Raw genomic sequence first — 19,256 nt, forward strand, 5'->3', positions numbered from 1 at the left:
GGTGAGCTGAAAAAAATCCCCTGAGAATTAAATGCGCACTTTTCCCATTGCTGGGTGTGGGAGTGTAAACATGAGGATGTGATACTTTAAAAGTGAAACTGAAAGAAAAACGGGCACTCAGAGCGGCCAAATGTTTGACGGGCTTAAAGTTCTCATGTTAGTGTAGAATTGCAGATAAAATGGATGAATATCCGTATCCACTGTTTTTTGAAGCCACTGACTTTACAGACAGAGAGAAGGAGAAAGTGAGGAGATACTTTCAGAAAAGGCGAGAGTCCGGGGGTGGCGACTGTGGAAATCTTGAAAAACTCGGAGGAAGCGTTTATAAAATATGTTTTAAGGAAAAAGAAGGTAGGACAGTCGGTTATTTGTAAAATGTATTCCTATATTTGTGTTTCAGTGACTCTGTTTATGCTCGTTTTAGATCAAGACAGAGTTTTGCAGAGGAAGTTTCACACCATCACTCTTCCTAGTGGACAAGTGCGGCTGACCGTGAGCCGGACAAGTTCACCACAGACCTCTGACCAGCCAATGCCAAGCCAATCACTGGTACAGTTTACTGCTCTTTCAAACATGACTTTTGGTTACAGTAAAAACTCAGCGTCAGAGCCGGATAATGTTGCCGAATCAGTTTAAGAGTAGCGAGTTAATGTTAGGATGCCTGGGTCGTCGACCCAGGGTTTTTGAGTTTATGATATTATTTATAATGTCTAGTTTTTGGTTTCTTTGAGTTCTGTCTTATGGCTTAGGTCTCTGTCTTCTTTAGTTGCTCTGTCTCCCCTATCACCTGCATCCCCTTGTCTAGTTCGCGTCTATGTGTATCTTAAGTTCCTATATCCCCGTGTTCAGTCAGTGTTTGTGTCTGCCCTGTTCCCACGTCTCTGTTCCCTTTGTAGTGCCTTCATGTGAGTCTGTGTCTTTGTTCAGTCTGTGTTATGTGTTTCCTGTTTTACTTTGAAGGTCTCCGTCTTTTCTCAGTGTGTTCAGTTTACGCTTCTTTGGTCTCGTCAGTTCTGATTTGCCCCAGCTGTGTTTCCCTTCTGTTACTCATTTCCTGATTGCTCCCTCTGTGTATTTAAGCCCTGTGTTTCTTAGTGTCTGGGTCGCGATCTACCGTTTATTTTGCTGTGTGTTTTGCCAGTCCACCGGTGTTAGTTTATGTTCAGTTTTTCCCAGTTATGTTATGTTTACGTTCAGCATTAAAGCTGTTTTGGTTTAAGTTTGTCTCCGGAGTCTGCATCTTGGGTCCTATTCCTGTTTGCACACAGCCGTCACCTAACAGAAGATCGCGACCAGTACATGGACCCAGCAGTAGTGATGGGCAGATGAAGCCCCATGAAGCACTGAAGCTTTTCATCCAATTGGTTCACCCCAACGCGAAGCTTCATGAAGCTTCATTTGCTCTAGCAGGACACCTACTGGACGTAAAAATAATAGCTGGCATGAATTTGAAGAGTGTGGCATTTTGCACACAGCCTGTAAATGTCAACAACAAAAGGAGTGTGTTAAACATGTATATTGTAGTGATGGCAGTATACTGTGTATATTTATAGTGGCAGTATGGGAAATGATTATTTGGAAATGCTTGAAATGGAAATGATCATTTACTGTGAGGTGAGGTGTGGTTGGGGTGTGGACAGTAGTTGTGCTTTTGTAACGTTGAGGTATGGACAGCTACACACTGAGGCTTTGAGCCTCAGTCCTGCCTGTTCACATTTTATTCTGTAAAAACTAAATTTTCACTGCTTTTATGACCTTTTTAGTGGGGAGAACATAGCTAGGATTTAATGATTTAACAAATCTTTTGAATCCTTTGTCCTCCACAATGCTAAATAGCTGGGAGTCCTCAATCACCATGCTGACCAGGTCTTCATCTATTTGAGATTGTTCTCCTGAGGAAAGACAATAAAGATAAAGCACAAATATAAATATCACACACGTAACTTATAACAGTTGTATAATATTGTTATATCATTTAGTAACATTACTGCATCCTATATTATCATTGCATTTGATGGCTCACCTGGTCTTGCTCCACAATCGCTGTTCCCCTTATTCTCATGCAAAGCTCTGTAGTGCCTAAGCATGGATGAGGTGTTGTTGTTGTCATATCCCAGCTCCCTGGCACATAGCAAACACTTCACCTTGTACAAAAGTCAAGACAGCTCAACATAAATTGTATTGCACCATCAGTATCATGAAAATACATCTTCTGTAGAAATTTACATACCTTGTTGGGATGAATAAGATCAAAATGTTCCCACACAGGGGAGGACATCCTCCTCTTCTTAGCTGGCTCCATTCTCTCCTGACTTTCCTCACTCTCATAAACCTCCAAACGGTCTCCAAACTCTCACTAACCGCAACTCTCCATCAAACACCCACATTTTTGAATGAAGTCTGAGGGCTTTATATCGCTGTCATATCTCGCGGCAAAGTTCGAACCACTTCATGAACCAGTCACGTGGTACAGCCGGGCAGCGAGGCTTCGGACGTCATCATTTTCAGCTCCTCCCATAAATGAAGCAAGCCTCGATACGCGCTTCGCGGAAACGCCCCCTCCATTACTCGACACACGCTCCGAAGCCTCGATACAGAACGTCCCATCACTACCCAGCAGCACTCGCCCCACCAGGATCTACTAGCTGACGGCTGGTAACTGTGCAGGGGCGGATCTAGCAAAGTTTAGCCAGGGGGGCCGATAGGGCATGAACAGGGAAAGGGGGCACAAAGACATACTTTTCTTTCTTGTTCTCATTTAAAATGTCTAGCTTTTAATAAATAATTATCTGAATCTTACACCCAAATTTTAATCTGATGTAAAAAGTATAGAAGTCCATTATTGTATATAGTTGTTAAGTCTAATATACCCTAGTAAGCTATAGTACTTTTTCCTTTGGGAAGATACCATCTGTGCAGTCTGCACTTCTGTTGAAGAAAGATGTTGAATCTATTTAATTATTCTTGAAAAATAATTGATTTCTGTGCATTTTTTTTCACACTGCATCAAATTAAAGTTGATTACGTCGATTAAGCATCATTAGGTGGGGGGTGGTTCCCTATTTTATATATTTTTTTGCTGGGAGTTTGCAACCCTGTTAGTTAGGTTGCTTACTCTTTAAAATACCAGAATAAGAAGGATTGAGTAGGTTTAAGTTTATTAGATTGATCAGTATTGCTGAACTATGAAATATTTTGGGTGCAGTGTATTTTTTGCATACAGGTATAACAGAATAGCTTTAGTGTTTTTTTTTTTTTCAGGTTTGAACTTATACAAAATGCAGCAAGATATTAAAAAACAGTTTTATTTATTAAAAAACACACTATATTGGTGTCATGGTCCGGAGTCTGTGACTCCGTGTTTATGTTTTAGTTTATTATTATTCTGTGGTTTTGTTTATTCTGGGTTTCTGTACTCTTTTCACGTTTCATGTTCCTATGCCATTTTCCTGTGCCTTCTCCCCACATCTCTGGTTCATGTCTCAAGGTTTCATGTTTGTTTTTGCTTAGCTTTTCCCAGTGTAGGTTACTCTTAAGTTTTGGTTTTCGTCCACCTCGTTCCTGTTTGTTTCACCCTTTTGTTAATAAAGCTCGCTCACGACTTAAGCAGTCTGCATCTTGGGTCCGTTAATAATTCACACACGGCTTGCCCCGGCAACCCGTGACAATCGGATTCATATCGGTATCGGCCGATATCCAAATTTATGATATCGGTATCGGATATAAAAAAGTGGTATCGTGCCATCTCTACTCATAAGCAGAGAGTGCTTGCTAGCACTGTCCTTAGACAGTAAACGTGACAAAACTATTCAGGAAAAAACGCAGCGTATATATTGTTTATCATGACTCTGGTTTTACTGGCCTATCAACACAATTTAAAAACCAGTATATATCACCTTGTTGCTTTGTCATCTTGAAGTGGTCATGTGACTGGCTTACCACGACTACTTTATTCTTCCTCAGTCAAACAGCAGCACTCATGTGATTGCCCCTTAGCTCCAGGTGTTGTGCCAAAAAGTGATTGTCTGCTGAACACATCTTCGACCGCCTTTTTGTGGAAAAATAGTAACGCACTGCACCGCACTTTTCTGTTAGTAATGGTAATGGCATTGTAACGATAGAAATAGTAACTAGTTTACTCGTTACTGAAAAAATGTAACGGTGTTAGTAACGTTATCCCTATCACTGGAAATAACGTAGACGATCCAGTAACGAACACAAGAGAACACACACTGTAAATGCACAGAGGGGAACGAGGAAACTACACACATAAGGGAGGCACAATTGACTGTAATTGACAAGACGAGACAAGCAAGTAACCAATGCCATGTATGTTACTCCACCTCCATACAATCAAAGATAGTGGGTTTTTTTTTAAAAACATAGGTCATAAAAAGCCAGATGGTAACACTCTCACTGGACATTTTATTAGGTACACTTTGATAGTACCAAGTAAGACTTCAGTGCTGTTTCTTTTAAATCTTTGTTGTTAATTTTGGATTGTAATGTTGTGATGTTATTTGAGTTACTGTTTCCTTCCTATCAGCTTGAAGGAGTCTGGCCAGTAAACAAAATTTTAAATTCTTTGTGGAATCCATGGACACTGCTGCTAGCAAACAGATTAAAAAAAAACAAAAAACCTCAACATCATGTTTTAACTGATTCACAAACCATTGTATTCTGCTTTCATTTACATTGTACACAATATCGAAACTGTTTTAGAAACTCGACTGTAGCGTATTTCTGTTCTAACACAGTGTCATAGTCAGACATAACAACAACAAAAAAAACATATACAGAGAAATATTAATTTTGTGTTTTTATTTACATAACAGAAAGGACTCTATGAATCAGTACAACTGAAAACTGCTGTGAAATCAACTTTTTTTTTAATGTACGTTGATTAGAGTTTTTGAATGAAGGTTATGATTCGTTTTTGATTTACTACCCAGGCCTATGTGGTACACTCCAATTGTTCATGATAAGTAGTCTATCTTATAGCATTAATTGACAGATTTGTTTGATTTCTTCTCTTCTTTCAGAGCTCTACAAACCCAAACATAAATGGTCTTGAGAAGACTTTCAGAATAGATGTTTTCCTGCTGTTTTTCCTGAGAGACAACTGTAAAGCATACACATTTTTCGAAAAACAACTGTCGTCAATCGGCTGCACAGTGGAGCTAAATTTTGATGAAGAGGAGGTTTTGGTTAGAGGGGAGGTTGACAAGGGTCCAGGAGGAGGATTAGGTGGTTCTGCAGAGAAATGGGAGTATCAGGTGAATCAGGCCTTCGTCCAGCTAACTGAGAGCTACAACTGCTATCATGTGCTTGAGCCAAAACAGGTGAAAATAGTACTGCAGGACTCGGCCTTTAAGACAGATGATATCAAAGTTTACACAGAGAGTGGCTATGCTGTGGTTGTAGGAGAGGTTGATGCCATGAAGGAGAAGATTGCAATTCTGGAAAAAAGCCTACCCACCAAAAAGGAAGTGCCAATTGTGGAGAGGAACTTCAAGCTCATAGAAGAAGACTTAAATCGAGAAATGCGTGCTAATTGTCCAGAGGTTACAATCATCAGAGGTAGTGCCATGATCACTTTGGAGGGCCCTGACAAAGAGGTGCAGTCAGGAGCTGCAAAACTGGTTGAACTGATTAAGAACATAAAGGAGAAGAGCGTTAAGTTCCCTACAGCTCTGCTAACCTTCATGAAGACCAGTGATGCCATCCCAAAATACCAAACTCGCTTCCTGCAGAGCCTCAGAAACCCTGTTTTCTTTGAGGTGGGTGCAGATCTGGTTCTGTCCAGTTTGTCCTCTGATGCTCTGAATGAGGCCGAGGCAGCAGTAATGAGAGACCTTAAAGTGACCACTGTACAGCTGCAGGGTGCAATAGATCTCAACAGGTTGAAAGAAATTCTGACAAAAGCCAAAAACGAGGCCAACAGTAGAGAGTTCAGAGTGGACATCAGCTACATGCCAGGCGCCAGGGGAACCTCAACAACCAACGTCCAACTGGTGGGCTACAGTGAAAATGTGGCCAAGCTCAATGAAGTTCTTCATGACTTCCAGTTGAATCAAGTTTCAACTCAAGAAACCATCAATCTGCTTCATCATGACACTGTCTACTGTTTTAATAAAATCCTAGACTTGATTGGCATGAAGCAGACCAAGGTGACCTTACAAGCCTCACATTTTCCAAATCCTTGTGTGTTTGTGTCTGGTCCTCGATGTCATGTTCAGGAGGCCAAGGAGGCCCTAACATCAACTCTAGACAGTGTTGTAGTAGACACTTTGACTCTAGATGGACCAGGGGCTCAGCAGTACTTCCAGGAAGAGGGTAAAGTGACTAAAGAGCTGATAGAGGGTTCCTGTCACGTCATTATCCGAGATAAACAAACTGCAGCCATCCCAAACGTGCAAAGACCACGAAACACCAGCAGACTCAGCGACACACCTAGATCTCTCAGCTACAGCAGCAGCATGTACAGCACAGTTGGAAACTCTGCAATCAACAGAACAAACCTGAAGATCAAACTCAGCAGTTTAGAAAATGAACAGGTTTGATTATTTCCATTCAGTTCTATTTCCCATAGTCTCAAAATAAAATATCAACATTCATGTTATTCAATATTATTTCTGCAGGTGGATGTTCTGGTGGTCCCCATGCTCAACAAGCAGCTGACTTCTACAAATATTGGCAAAAGCTTGTTGGCCAAAGCTGGGAATGTATTAAAGTTAAAGTTTGATTCAGTCTTAGCCAGTTGTGCCATCACCCCTGGTGATGTTCAGCTGGTTGATGCACCTCCATCTCTGGGCTGCTCCAAGATTTTCTTCATTGAGTGCTTGCCTTGGGACGGAGTAAGAGGAAAGAGTGTTCAGGTAAAATTAAGGACTTTTATTAACACTTCTAGAGATGGATAAGAGCTTATTCATATTTAATTTACCTTCAGAAAACCAATGAAATGCATCAATGAATTTCCTTTGGGAATAGTAAAGTTTTATGAAATTAAATAAATATCATTGCTGTGTATAGTTGAAAGGTTGGAATAACTTGATGTTATATACCACAAACTCCAAGCCAGGACTTATGCAAACAAATTTAAGTTTTTTGTGGAGCCTCAAGGTTTTCCTTGTGTGCTCAGTTGCAGTGTACAATCCAAGAGTTAAGTTTGAAAACATAGTTAAAAATATGTAACTTTTGATTTGCAGGCTCTTGGTAACGGTCTGCAGAAGTGTCTGGAGCTTTGTGTACGGCAGAATTTTGGTTCAGTGGCCATTCCAATCATTGGGCCAGGAATTGTTTTAAGCTACCCGCTGAGAGAAGCTATTCAAGTGTTGACTGACATCATTCACCAGTTTGGATTATCTGCATCTTCTGGATCTCTTACAAACATCCACATTGTCATTAAACCTGGTTACCCTGATTCTGAGGAGGTAACCCTTACTTGATGGCCTGTATCTGATATGTAACATGCAGGCATCAATTCTTTATCGTGTTATTCTGTGTTTTTATCTACAGTGCTACCACAATGTCTACAGACAGCTCAGCTTAAATATGAACCAGGGAGGCCAAGGTAAACTAGCACTACTCAGACTGTCTTTAGTATGTGACATTAATGCATAGTGAGCAGATAAAAAGCATTCAGCCTGTGCCATATTTTACCATCTTCATTAGTACCCTCAGTTATCAGATTAAATATCAAACAATAGCTAATGTGTGGTGTTCTTCCTCTAAGCAATCTTCAGGTCCCTCACCAGTGACTTGGATGACATAACCATGACAGTGGAAAGTGGGGTTAAACTACATGTTGTGTTTGGTGACATAACCAATGAAACTACAGATGTTGTAGTGAACACAACAGACTTCCAAAATTTTATCCTTGGTAAGTGAAACTGAGGATGCACACAAGTACAGTGGGGCAAAAAAGTATTTAGTCAGCCACCGATTGTGCAAGTTCCCCCACTTAAAATGATGACAGAGGTCAGTAATTTGCACCAGAGGTACACTTCAACTGTGAGAGACAGAATGTGAAAAAAAAAAAAATCCATGAATCCACATGGTAGGATTTGTAAAGAATTTATTGGTAAATCAGGGTGGAAAATAAATATTTGGTCAATAACAAAAATACAACTCAGTACTTTGTAACATAACCTTTATTGGCAATACCAGAGGTCAAACGTTTACTATAGGTCTTTACCAGGTTTGCACACACAGTAGCTGGTATTTTGGCCCATTCCTCCATGCAGATCTTCTCGAGAGCAGTGATGTTTTGGGGCTGTCGCCGAGCAACACGGACTTTCAACTCCCGCCACAGATTTTCTATGGGGTTGAGGTCTGGAGACTGGCTAGGCCACTCCAGGACTTTCAAATGCTTCTTACGGAGCCACTCCTTTGTTGCCCGGGCGGTGTGTTTTGGATCATTGTCATGTTGGAAGACCCAGCCTCGTTTCATCTTCAAAGTTCTCACTGATGGAAGGAGGTTTTGGCTCAAAATCTCACGATACATGGCCCCATTCATTCTGTCCTTAACACGGATCAGTCGTCCTGTCCCCTTGGCAGAAAAACAGCCCCATAGCATGATGTTTCCACCCCCATGCTTCACAGTAGGTATGGTGTTCTTGGGATGCAACTCAGTATTCTTCTTCCTCCAAACACAACGAGTTGAGTTTATACCAAAAAGTTCTACTTTGGTTTCATCTGACCACATGACATTCTCCCAATCCTCTGCTGTATCATCCATGTGCTCTCTGGCAAACTTCAGACGGGCCTGGACATGCACTGGCTTCAGCAGCGGAACACGTCTGGCACTGCGGGATTTGATTCCCTGCTGTTGTAGTGTGTTACTGATGGTGACCTTTGTTACTTTGGTCCCAGCTCTCTGCAGGTCATTCACCAGGTCCCCCCGTGTGGTTCTGGGATCTTTGCTCACCGTTCTCATGATCATTTTGACCCCACGGGATGAGATCTTGCGTGGAGCCCCAGATCGAGGGAGATTATCAGTGGTCTTGTATGTCTTCCATTTTCTGATGATTGCTCCCACAGTTGATTTTTTCACACCAAGCTGCTTGCCTATTGTAGATTCACTCTTCCCAGTCTGGTGCAGGTCTACAATACTTTTCCTGGTGTCCTTCGAAAGCTCTTTGGTCTTGGCCATGGCGGAGTTTGGAGTCTGACTGTTTGAGGCTGTGGACAGGTGTCTTTTATACAGATGATGAGTTCAAACAGGTGCCATTCATACAGGTAACGAGTGGGGGACAGAAAAGCTTCTTACAGAAGACGTTACAGGTCTGTGAGAGCCAGAGATTTTCTATGTTTGAGGTGACCAAATACTTATTTTCCACCATAATTTACGAATAAATTCTTTACAAATCCTACCATGTGAATTCATGGATTTTTTTTCACATTCTGTCTCTCACAGTTGAAGTGTACCTCTGGTGCAAATTACTGACCTCTGTCATCATTTTAAGTGGGGGAACTTGCACAATCGGTGGCTGACTAAATACTTTTTTGCCCCACTGTACATAGCATAGTGAGCAGGAGGATCATGTTGTAACTGTGACATTATTTTTTTTAGCCACAATGGTGGCATAGCTCTCTACGAATTTCAAAGGTAAACACATGTTCATGAATGTTTGCTCAGAAATGGGGATGTCTTTTTAAACATGATCTTTGAACATATTACGGGCGATCTTGGCTCAAGAGTTGGGAGTTCGCCTTGTAATCAGAAGGTTGCTGGTTCGAGCCCTGGCTCCGACAGTCTCGATCATCGTGTCCTTGGGCAAGACACTTGACCCGTTGCCTACTGGTGGTGGTCCGGTGGCGCCAGTGTCCGGCAGCCTCGCCTCTGTCAGTGCGCCCCAGGGTGGCTGTGGGCTACAATGTAGCTTGTCATCACCAATGTGTGTGTGGATTGGTGGATGACTGGATGTGTAAAGCACTTTGGGGTCCTTAGGGACTAGTAAAGCGCTATATAAATACAGGCCATTTACTATTTTTACCATCCAAGTTTTCATCTAGTATTATCAGCAGGCCACTTATTTTAAGATCAAATACTTACTTGTATTTTACATCTCGTACCTATCATGGTTGTAGTTTAATATTTTTGTGCAAGTGCTGACCAGGCAAATTCAGTCGGAACAGGTTTGGTGGATGACAAAATGCAAAGCAGTTTATGGGCATTGTTGTCCAATGATGACTTGCTAATTTTGGTCCTTAAGCCAGTCATTTCATCACATTTGGGCTGCCGATATCTTTTGTTGGTACTCGAACTGCTAGAGCTAACAGCTCCCACAGTTTCGTGCTTGCTGCAACATGTTTTGCAATTAGATGGTGCCGTAAAGTTGAAGTGCTTCATGGTACGCAAACTCCTTTTTGCACAGTTTGCATAAAACCATGCTTTTATCAAGGCTTCCGTCAGGTAGTCTTTTGAAATTAAATTTGCCTCCGCTCAGTCACAGCAAGTCACTTTATTCTGATTCTTTTTACCTCTGATGTGTGCATCAGTGTAATCTAGTGATGTTCGATTCGTGAACGAATCGTTCAATACTCGAGAATCACTTTACTGACTCGTAAATCATGATTCACAAGCCCAACTGACTCACTGACTCATCCCTGTTGCTGTTAGAAAACTAATTCCATTAGTAGAAATATATCTAGCTTATAATTAAAATTGTGGGGGGGAAAAACAACAGCCAGTTTCTTAACAAAAGCATTTCTGCTCTGAACTGAAAGAAAAAACCCTGAGTGGAAGCTCACATCAAGAAAATAGCTCCTCGGTTCACAGTAGCATCGCTCTACTAACATGCTAACACCCTCCCTTCCTGTGCTGAATCGTAAGCGTAAGCGAATCACTCACTCACTCACTCACCCCCTCCCTCCTGGCTCACAGCTTCTTCTTCTTCTTGGTTGGCAACCAATGTTAAGGCACATTACCGCCCCCTGGCTCACAGCTCAGAGGACATTTAGATGAGAAAATATATATTTGACACATTTATGGAAAATACTAATAAAATACAAATAAACAAAATAAATGTTTATTAAGCAGTTTTGATAGGAAGTTGCTTAATTTTAGAAATGTTTTTGCTCTTTTTTGCTCTATAAAATAGTTGTTGTTTTTTTTAGAATCATTCATCTTAGCAGTAGGATTTACATGAAAAGAGAAACAAATTAACTTTGAGTGAAAATGTACATTTTTTGCACTCTCTAGTCAACTGACTCAGTGAATCAAATGACTCAAAAATCCGATTCACTTTGGTGAGTGACTCATCAAAACTCGATTCAGTAAAAAGAATCAAATTTACCATCACTAGTGTAATCGGTATACCAGGGAAACGAGCATTGACAAAAGTTCCCCTTTGCTTGGAATGCAAAGTGTGATTAAAAGCGCTTTTTTTAACGCGTTAAATTTTTTTCTAATTAACTAATTGCAATCAATGCATTAAAATCCCACCCCTTGTAAAAATACATGTAGGGCAGTTAGCAGGTCCAGATTTAATTATTCAGTATTTTTTTTATTCTTTTTCTCTTCTTCTTCTACAGATGGGGTATGCAAAGATATCTTAACTGTAGCTGGACCAGAGGTGGAAGCTGAACTGAAAGCAGGTGAGAAATAGAGAAGTTGCTACTTATCTTCTCATCTTACTTATCTGCCTCTCACTCATGCTTATTTTGTCACTTTCTGTGCAGCATACGTGGAACGAGGAAAAATATTTGTGACCCAGTCTGGAAATTTCCCCTGTAAAGCTATTTTTCATGTATGTGGACAAAGGGATGAAGTCTACAACTTGGACTTCATCCAACTTGTGTGTAATGTCATTTACTATTGTGAGTCGTATAAATACAGCTCAGTGGCAATTCCTGCTATCTTTGCTGGTACGTATTTTGTTTGGCATTCAAGTCTTGTTGTGCTACACACACAAACACACACACACACACACACCTAAATGCAAGTGGTGTTTCTGCAGGTGCTGGCGAGTTGGACCCTACTATTGTGGCAGGTGCCATCCTTCGAGTGATCAAGTCTTCTACATCATCAATGAACAGCCTCACCGACATCCGCCTCGTCCTGATTAAGATCGATGTCTTCTTAGCTTTTAAAGAGGAAGCGATGCAGATGTATTCCCCAGCTGTCATCAACAGAGGTGACAGAAATATTCACAAAGTGCCATCTTGTGTGGTTATTTAGTGTAGTGATTTTTAAAATAAAAGCAGATTAAAAATTATTTTACTTATTTGTTTGATCCACCTTCCAGTGTCATTTCAAGAACAACAACAGCAACAACAGTCTGCTCCTAGTGTGAGTGCATACCTCAGCAGTCTCCAAATCAGCTCCACAAGTCAGCAGTCTGTCTTCACGTTCCTGGGTCTTTCCATATCCGACATTGATGATGCCATGGAAAAGCTGAAGCATCAATATCAGACGCAGTGCTCCAGTAACACCTTCTCAAAGGAGGAACTGGAACTCCTCAACCAGGATGACATGATGGAGCTGAAGGAGCTGGTGGAGGCTGAGGGTTTATTTGTGCAAACTGATCAGTCTGGCGCCCTAACAGTGAGCGGGCTAAAAGACGGGGTCACCCGAGTACTGCAGAAAATGAATCAGTGCCAGTACATGAACCTTGCTAGAGAGGTGAGAGTGAGGGAGGAGGAGGATGTTTACAACAAAGTGGTTTGGTGCATCCTGGCAAATCACGGTAACTGGGAAAGACTTCCCAAATCAGCTAATCACCAATTGGAAAAAAACGAATTAACAGAAGGAATAACAGATGCACAGGGACTTATATGGGAGGTTGATGTACAGGCAATGGTGGCCACACGACCACTGAGCAGACAGACGACAAAGCTGAAACGACTTGAGAATCTTCCAGGTGAGTAGATAGTTCTCAGAGATGTTACAAAAATGAGCCAGACTGATACTGGAGTTTGATGCTTGAGAGTAATATAAACTTCAATAAACAAATGTTAAGGTTTTGAAAGAAATAATTCTACTAAAAAAGTATTAAAAAATGTACTTGTAAAAATAGTTGCAAAAGTCACTATGAGGAATGACAGTAACAGTAAACAGTTTTGAAACAGGAAATGTCAAAATTTCAATATTAGAAATATCAAAGTCTCTCCTTATCTGCTGATTTCAAATTGCATTGCAAAGCAGTGTTAGATTGGTGTCAGAAGGGCACCAATATAGCAAACAGTGTTAAGACTGATATGTGGCTGGACTGAACCAAATCCCAATTTTAAAACATCTATGCAATGTGTAAAAGTCAATGACAGCTTTATTGCTAAGCTCTTAAAAATACAAAGAAACAGAGGAGAAAAAAATACTTTTTCAACTTCTTAGAAAACACAAGGCACAGAGGAAAAGAGCTGAGAGAGAACACAACAAAGGGCAAGGGAAGATTGATGAGACAGAGGAAAGAACTGGACACGAAGCGCAAGAGACGAAATACCACCAAAGTAAAACAGGAAGTAAGAGATGACAGACTCACAACATGAAAGTGTGACAGAGAGACAGAAGATAAACATAGAGACACAGCTGAAGGAACAGAATCGGAATAGAAAAGGGCTTTAACAAACTTATCATCAGTTAAAGAAAGCAAGCACTAAAGTCACAGAAAACAGGAAATGCATTCCTATGCCAAACCAATAGTTACCTGAGTTAATAAGATATAACAAACGTGTTGTCTTTTTCAGACTTTACTTTCCCTCTGTACTGGAACCCCATGGCTGCCAATGAGACTATGAAGGTGGTTTCTCTGGAGACTTCTTCTGCAGAGTATCACACAGTAAAGGAGGCTTTCAAACGAACTGTCCCCAAAACTGTGATGAAGGTGGGTGGCTTTTCCTGCACAAGTACAAGTACATATATACACAAGTACATGCATACAAGCTGAAAAAGTTGATTGTGTGGTTACAGTGCAAACTAGTGAGCATTACTGGCTGTAATGTGGTCTGCTTAACTGGTCAGCTATCATGATACATGTTAACATTCAGGGAAAGAAGCTAATTAAAATATTAACTGCACCAGACTTTATATCAACAGTGCATGTGGTCATTAATTACATATTTCGATAACATAAAGGGTGTAAAAAATAGATATGTTTTATTTTTAACTGACTTACTATAAATACTATTTATTTATTTTTATTTAAACATAAATAAATAGTGTTTAATTTCCTATTATTTTATCTAACCTGTAAAATGCATAAATATTAAAAAAATAATAAATGAATATTAAAAAAAAAATTGAAAACATTTTTCCCTAGGAACTATTTTTTCCTATGTAAAGAAATGATGTCTTGTAACCCATGGCAACTGCAACATCATCACATACCTGCTCTTCTTTTTGTGTCCACATGTAAGACATGAATTGATTTAATATATTTATTCAGTAAATGTATATAAAAAATCGAAATCATAAAAGAAAAACAGGAAATTAAAGGAAACAGAAATCAGTCACATTCTGTCAACAAATTAATTGCCACATTAAAAAAATAAATACATTATATTTTATTTTATCAATCAATTTATCTATCTATGTTGGATATTTGCAGTTTCCGGCCACCATATCTCTGTGGTCCATTGAACCGATGTCAATATATTTGCTCAGAAATGCTATGAAAAATTCAAACTCCCTACCTGAGAAATATCATGTTTCTAAAGTGTGTTTTTTATTTTAATTTTTAAGTTTCTAAAGTTTTCAGTTTTGCAGTAAGAAAGTCATTAATTATTAACTGCTGTAATCTAAACTTCTCATACCTGAAACACATGCCTCAGTTTATGGTTACCACCATAAAGACATGAACTAAGCCATCAGATGTAATTAATATCCACACTGCTTTGTTTGGCATCTCTTTGATCCTTTGGCTTCGATCTCTCTTGTCAGATTGAACGTTTGCAGAACGTTCACCTGCGGCGCGCCTATGAAGCCCAGAAGAAGCACATTTCTGATAAGAACGCACATGAGGGAGGAGCAGCGGAGAAACCTCTGTACCACGGGACGACCCAGGAAAACTGCCACTCCATCATGACAACTGGATTCAACAGGAGTTTTGCTGGACAAAACGGTGATAATTGTTACTGAACAAGACAACATTTTTCTGTTGCTTCAAAACGAATCACTAGTGTTGACTTTGTCTTAGAAATTATTACCTCCTATACACCAGGGTTTTACATATACATGTAAGTCTTTACTGCTCTGATCACTCTGACATTGTGTCTATATTGGTCCACCATTCAGGGACGTGCAGAGAGGTTTAAAGGGGCGGGTGCTCAAAGTTAAAAAGGGGCACATTGAACCATGCTGAATAACAACAACACACATTCATCAAGAATCTAATATGGGAAGGGCAGGGCTGTGTTGATCTGAGACTGTAGACATTAAAAAGTCCACAGGAGAGATGGTAGCTGATTAAACAAGTGTCATGAGATAATAACAAAATGCAAAGATTGGTGACAGCGCTTGGAACCATAAGGCAACAAAAAACTGTGAGAAATAATTTAGGCTCTGCCTGTGAATCACTCTTTGCTTCTCTTCTTCCTTCCATCCCATCTTTTCATATATCACTCTCCACTTGCTGTCTATCTGAGAACAAGGCACAACTTGCTATTGCAATAAACTATAATCTAATTATCCACACCTAACAACTCTTGCACTTAATCTATAATAAAATGATGACAGAAAAATGTTATAGCACTGCCTTTAGTAGCCTCACACAGCTCCTACTGTTTCCTCCTCGTGTCCTTACCAGCCATGTCTGCACAATGTTATATCATGAGTAATATTTTTTTTAATCCAGCTAAATAAAACACACACATGCACACACAGTGACATTTTAGACCTTCTTCAGAATACTGTATATACTATGGGCATCCTTACATTATTATTTATTACTAGAGCTACAATAATAAAGCAATGAGGAGGGGGAAGTAATAAATATGAAATAATGTATTTATGATGATTCCATTTGTTTCACTATCCACTCTGTGCAGGGGCAAAGCTTATTACATGTTTAAACTGTAGAGATACAATAATTTTACTGCTGTAAAATCCAAATTTTGTCTTATTTAAAATATAAATCTAATATAATCTGCTTCTTAATGTATGTTCTTTAAAATACAGCGTGTGTTTTTTTAATATATTATAATTATAATAATTATTATGTGGACATGCATATTAGATCGTTTTTTAGTGAAATATAATCCCTCCAGAAAGGCAGGAAATGCCCAGAAACTTACTTTAAAACTAAATATGTTCCCTAAAACGGGGACAGAGCTACAGACCCATGACAGCCTTACACAGGTAGCCAGCAGCTATGACCAGCACTACTTGTGCAGTTAATAAAAGGACAGGTAATGTTTGTCGCGCTGTTGCACACACAGCACGCTCGTTTGTTTCAGTTCGTCAGTTGCAACAAGACAGCTTACCAACGTGTACGTAATAAGCTAATACTCCTGGGTGCTACACACTACAGTGTACGCTGTACACCTACTTACTGGGTTTGTCGCATCAGTCTGTGTCTCTGAGTTAACTTGTGTTTCTCCTACAGCTCCGGACCGCAAAAAATGCGCGTGCTCTTTGTGAGCTCGTTCCCGGCTCGTAACCAGCGCGTTCTGCCGTCGAGGGCGATCATTGGTTAAATGTGATCATGTGACTGATGCAAGCCAGATCCTTTTATTTAGCAAAACTATGATTAATAGTTAAATATTATTGTTGAGGGGCACAGACAGGACTCCGCACGCACACACACATAAAAATAAATAAATAAATAAATAAAAAAAATTTAAAAGTTGCCTCAACAAAAGGGCACTTTGGGCACTCATCAGGAAAGGGGCGGGTGCTCAAGCCCCTCTAGCCCCCCCCTCTGCACGTCCCTGCCACCATTACATGGTGACAGATTGATCATTTGCAGACTGCTTCAAGTATTTTATGGTCTTGAATGTGGTTGTATTTAACCATCATTTATAGACACAAACAGGACTCTTAGGATATTAAATGCAAACTTACAATACTTACGTAATATATGTTGGAAGTCACCATGTTTTATCTATGATAACCTATTACTAATTTCCTTTTTTTTCTTCCGACATTCAGCAACTGTACACGGTCATGGGACCTACTTTGCTGTAAACGCCAGCTACTCAGCCCAGCCCACCTACTCCAAGCCAGCTGCTGATGGTTCTCGGTTAATGTTCGTCGCCCGAGTCCTCACAGGCGTCTTCACTCAGGGCCAAGCTACCATGAAGGTGCTTCCACTCCGAAACAGCCAGCAGCCTCACAACCGCTTCGATAGCGCAGTGGACAAAATTGATAACCCTGCCATGTATATTGTGTTCCATGACAACCAAGCATACCCCGACTACCTCATCACATTCAAAGGAGATTAAGGGAAAAGTATTTTCTACTGTGGAAAAATGAAGGTCCAAAAAGAACAATATTAAAGTTATATTTCTAACTACATAAAGATTTATGTAGTAACTGGAAGTGTGTGGAAAAGTTACATTTGTAAAGGACCCAGAAACTTTATCATAGTTTACACTAAATATTTAAGAAGTTTTGCACACAAAACTAAATTTCCCTGTTGAGTACCTATGTGGTAGGTTTCTCTTACAAGAAGACAATGCACTTTTCATACTACAAGCAATTATATTTAATGTAGTGTTGACTTTATTTTTTCAGTGTTAAATTTCTTAGGTGTTAAATTATATGTTATTTTAATCTTGTTCTGAAAGCTGTAAGAATTATGCCAACAGAAGCTGTTTATATACGAAGTATATGAAATATGAAGAAATATGACATGTATGTACAAACACACACTGAAGGCACGTCACATGATTATGCATTTCTATTCTTTTATTTGGTTGATATTTGTATCTTACATCTTCAGAAGATTTATTGTATGCTTGTCTGGCACTTTCTTGTACAAAGAAAAATAAGAGGAGGTGGGTGATCAACACTCAAATAGAAACTGTGAAATGTAAATACAATTGTGGTAACATTATGCAAACACATATAAAAACATATTCAATTCATAATTAACTAACTGTTGAACATAGCAAACTGTCTCCAGAGGAGTTTAAAATGTTAACTGTGTTAAAATGAGAGTTAAACACATGAGTGATGAGATAATAGCTCCAACGGGATGATAATCTTTCTTGTCACACAGTTAAATGTGGCTTGATATGTTTCCTTGGAAGTAATTCTCCCCCCTAGTGGCCAAAAAATGATTACAATTTAGCTTTGAAATTAAATTTATTTAAATGTGCTTATTTTAGAGCTAAGGATTATTCAGGTTGTCAAAGGGTCAAAAAGATAATTTTACCATATATCATAAAGTCAAACCTCCTGTTGTCATTTACTCAAAAGCCAAATCTTTTTAAAATATGTAATCTAGCAACTAGCTATTCATTTTATTGCTATCTCTGCAGCATTTGAAAGAAATATCAGCAGTGCTGAAGCTAAAGAGCTGAAAAACTGCAGCTACACAACACATTTTTGTATAGCACATTTATATAGGCCTATATAAATGTGCTATACAAACAGTTGTTCATCATCACTCACCTGTAATACCTGGACTTTGGCTCCAACATCCCAGGTCCTTCCATGTGAATGTGGATGTTCTCCAGGTTAAAGCTGAAGGAGTTTATAAACTCCACAGTTGCTATCATCTCTTCACTACCAGACACCTGAAGTACACACAGGAATTGTAAAAATCCAGCTTTGTATATGATAACAGATAACAGTTTCTGGATAGGGCATCAAGCAACTAACGAAAAAAAAAAAGGCCGTCTGACTGCGTGCCACCAGGTTTGTCTTTAATGTGATGTAGGATGCATACTGCAATATAAGAAAACACCAGCAAAGAAAAATAATGTGGCAAAAGCACACAAAAAACATCAGAAATAGAAAAAAAACTGTAAGAACTAAAATTAAATAAATAAATTGTGACGATAAAGTGTTTCTGGGGACACACATGAGCTGCAGCAGTGACAGAAACCAAAACATGTGAAAGGTTACACTGAGGTACCCAAACAGAGGGTACAAGTGTTTTAACCACATGAGTCATATAATGGTCATAAATTGGGGCGGCATGGTGGCACGGTGGTTAGCACTGGTACTGCACAGCAAAAAGGTCCTGAGTTCAATTGCACCATCAGGCTGGGGTCTTTCTGTGTGGAGTTTGCATGTTCTCCCCGTGTTTGCGTGGGTTCACTCCGGCTCCACCGTCCAAAGACATGCAGTTAGTGGGGATAGGTTAATT

General features: G+C 39.7%; 1 protein-coding gene across 1 annotated transcript; it reads left to right on the forward strand.

Moving 5' to 3' along the window:
- Nucleotides 1-117: 117 nt before the first annotated feature.
- Nucleotides 118-17,713, forward strand: LOC101464863 (protein mono-ADP-ribosyltransferase PARP14). Its single transcript, XM_014412492.4, has 14 exons — nucleotides 118-351; nucleotides 425-549; nucleotides 5,043-6,557; nucleotides 6,642-6,878; nucleotides 7,209-7,433; nucleotides 7,519-7,573; nucleotides 7,736-7,882; nucleotides 11,539-11,601; nucleotides 11,686-11,871; nucleotides 11,964-12,140; nucleotides 12,252-12,866; nucleotides 13,690-13,826; nucleotides 14,882-15,062; nucleotides 17,090-17,713. The coding sequence occupies exons 1-14, from the start codon at nucleotides 180-182 to the stop codon at nucleotides 17,380-17,382; spliced, it is 4,128 nt and encodes a 1,375-aa protein (XP_014267978.3). The 5' UTR covers nucleotides 118-179; the 3' UTR covers nucleotides 17,383-17,713.
- The last annotated feature ends 1,543 nt before the right edge of the window (nucleotides 17,714-19,256 follow it).

The sequence above is a fragment of the Maylandia zebra genome, linkage group LG3 (genome assembly GCF_041146795.1).
Source record: "Maylandia zebra isolate NMK-2024a linkage group LG3, Mzebra_GT3a, whole genome shotgun sequence".
In the NCBI taxonomy this organism is placed as follows: Eukaryota; Metazoa; Chordata; class Actinopteri; order Cichliformes; family Cichlidae; genus Maylandia; species Maylandia zebra.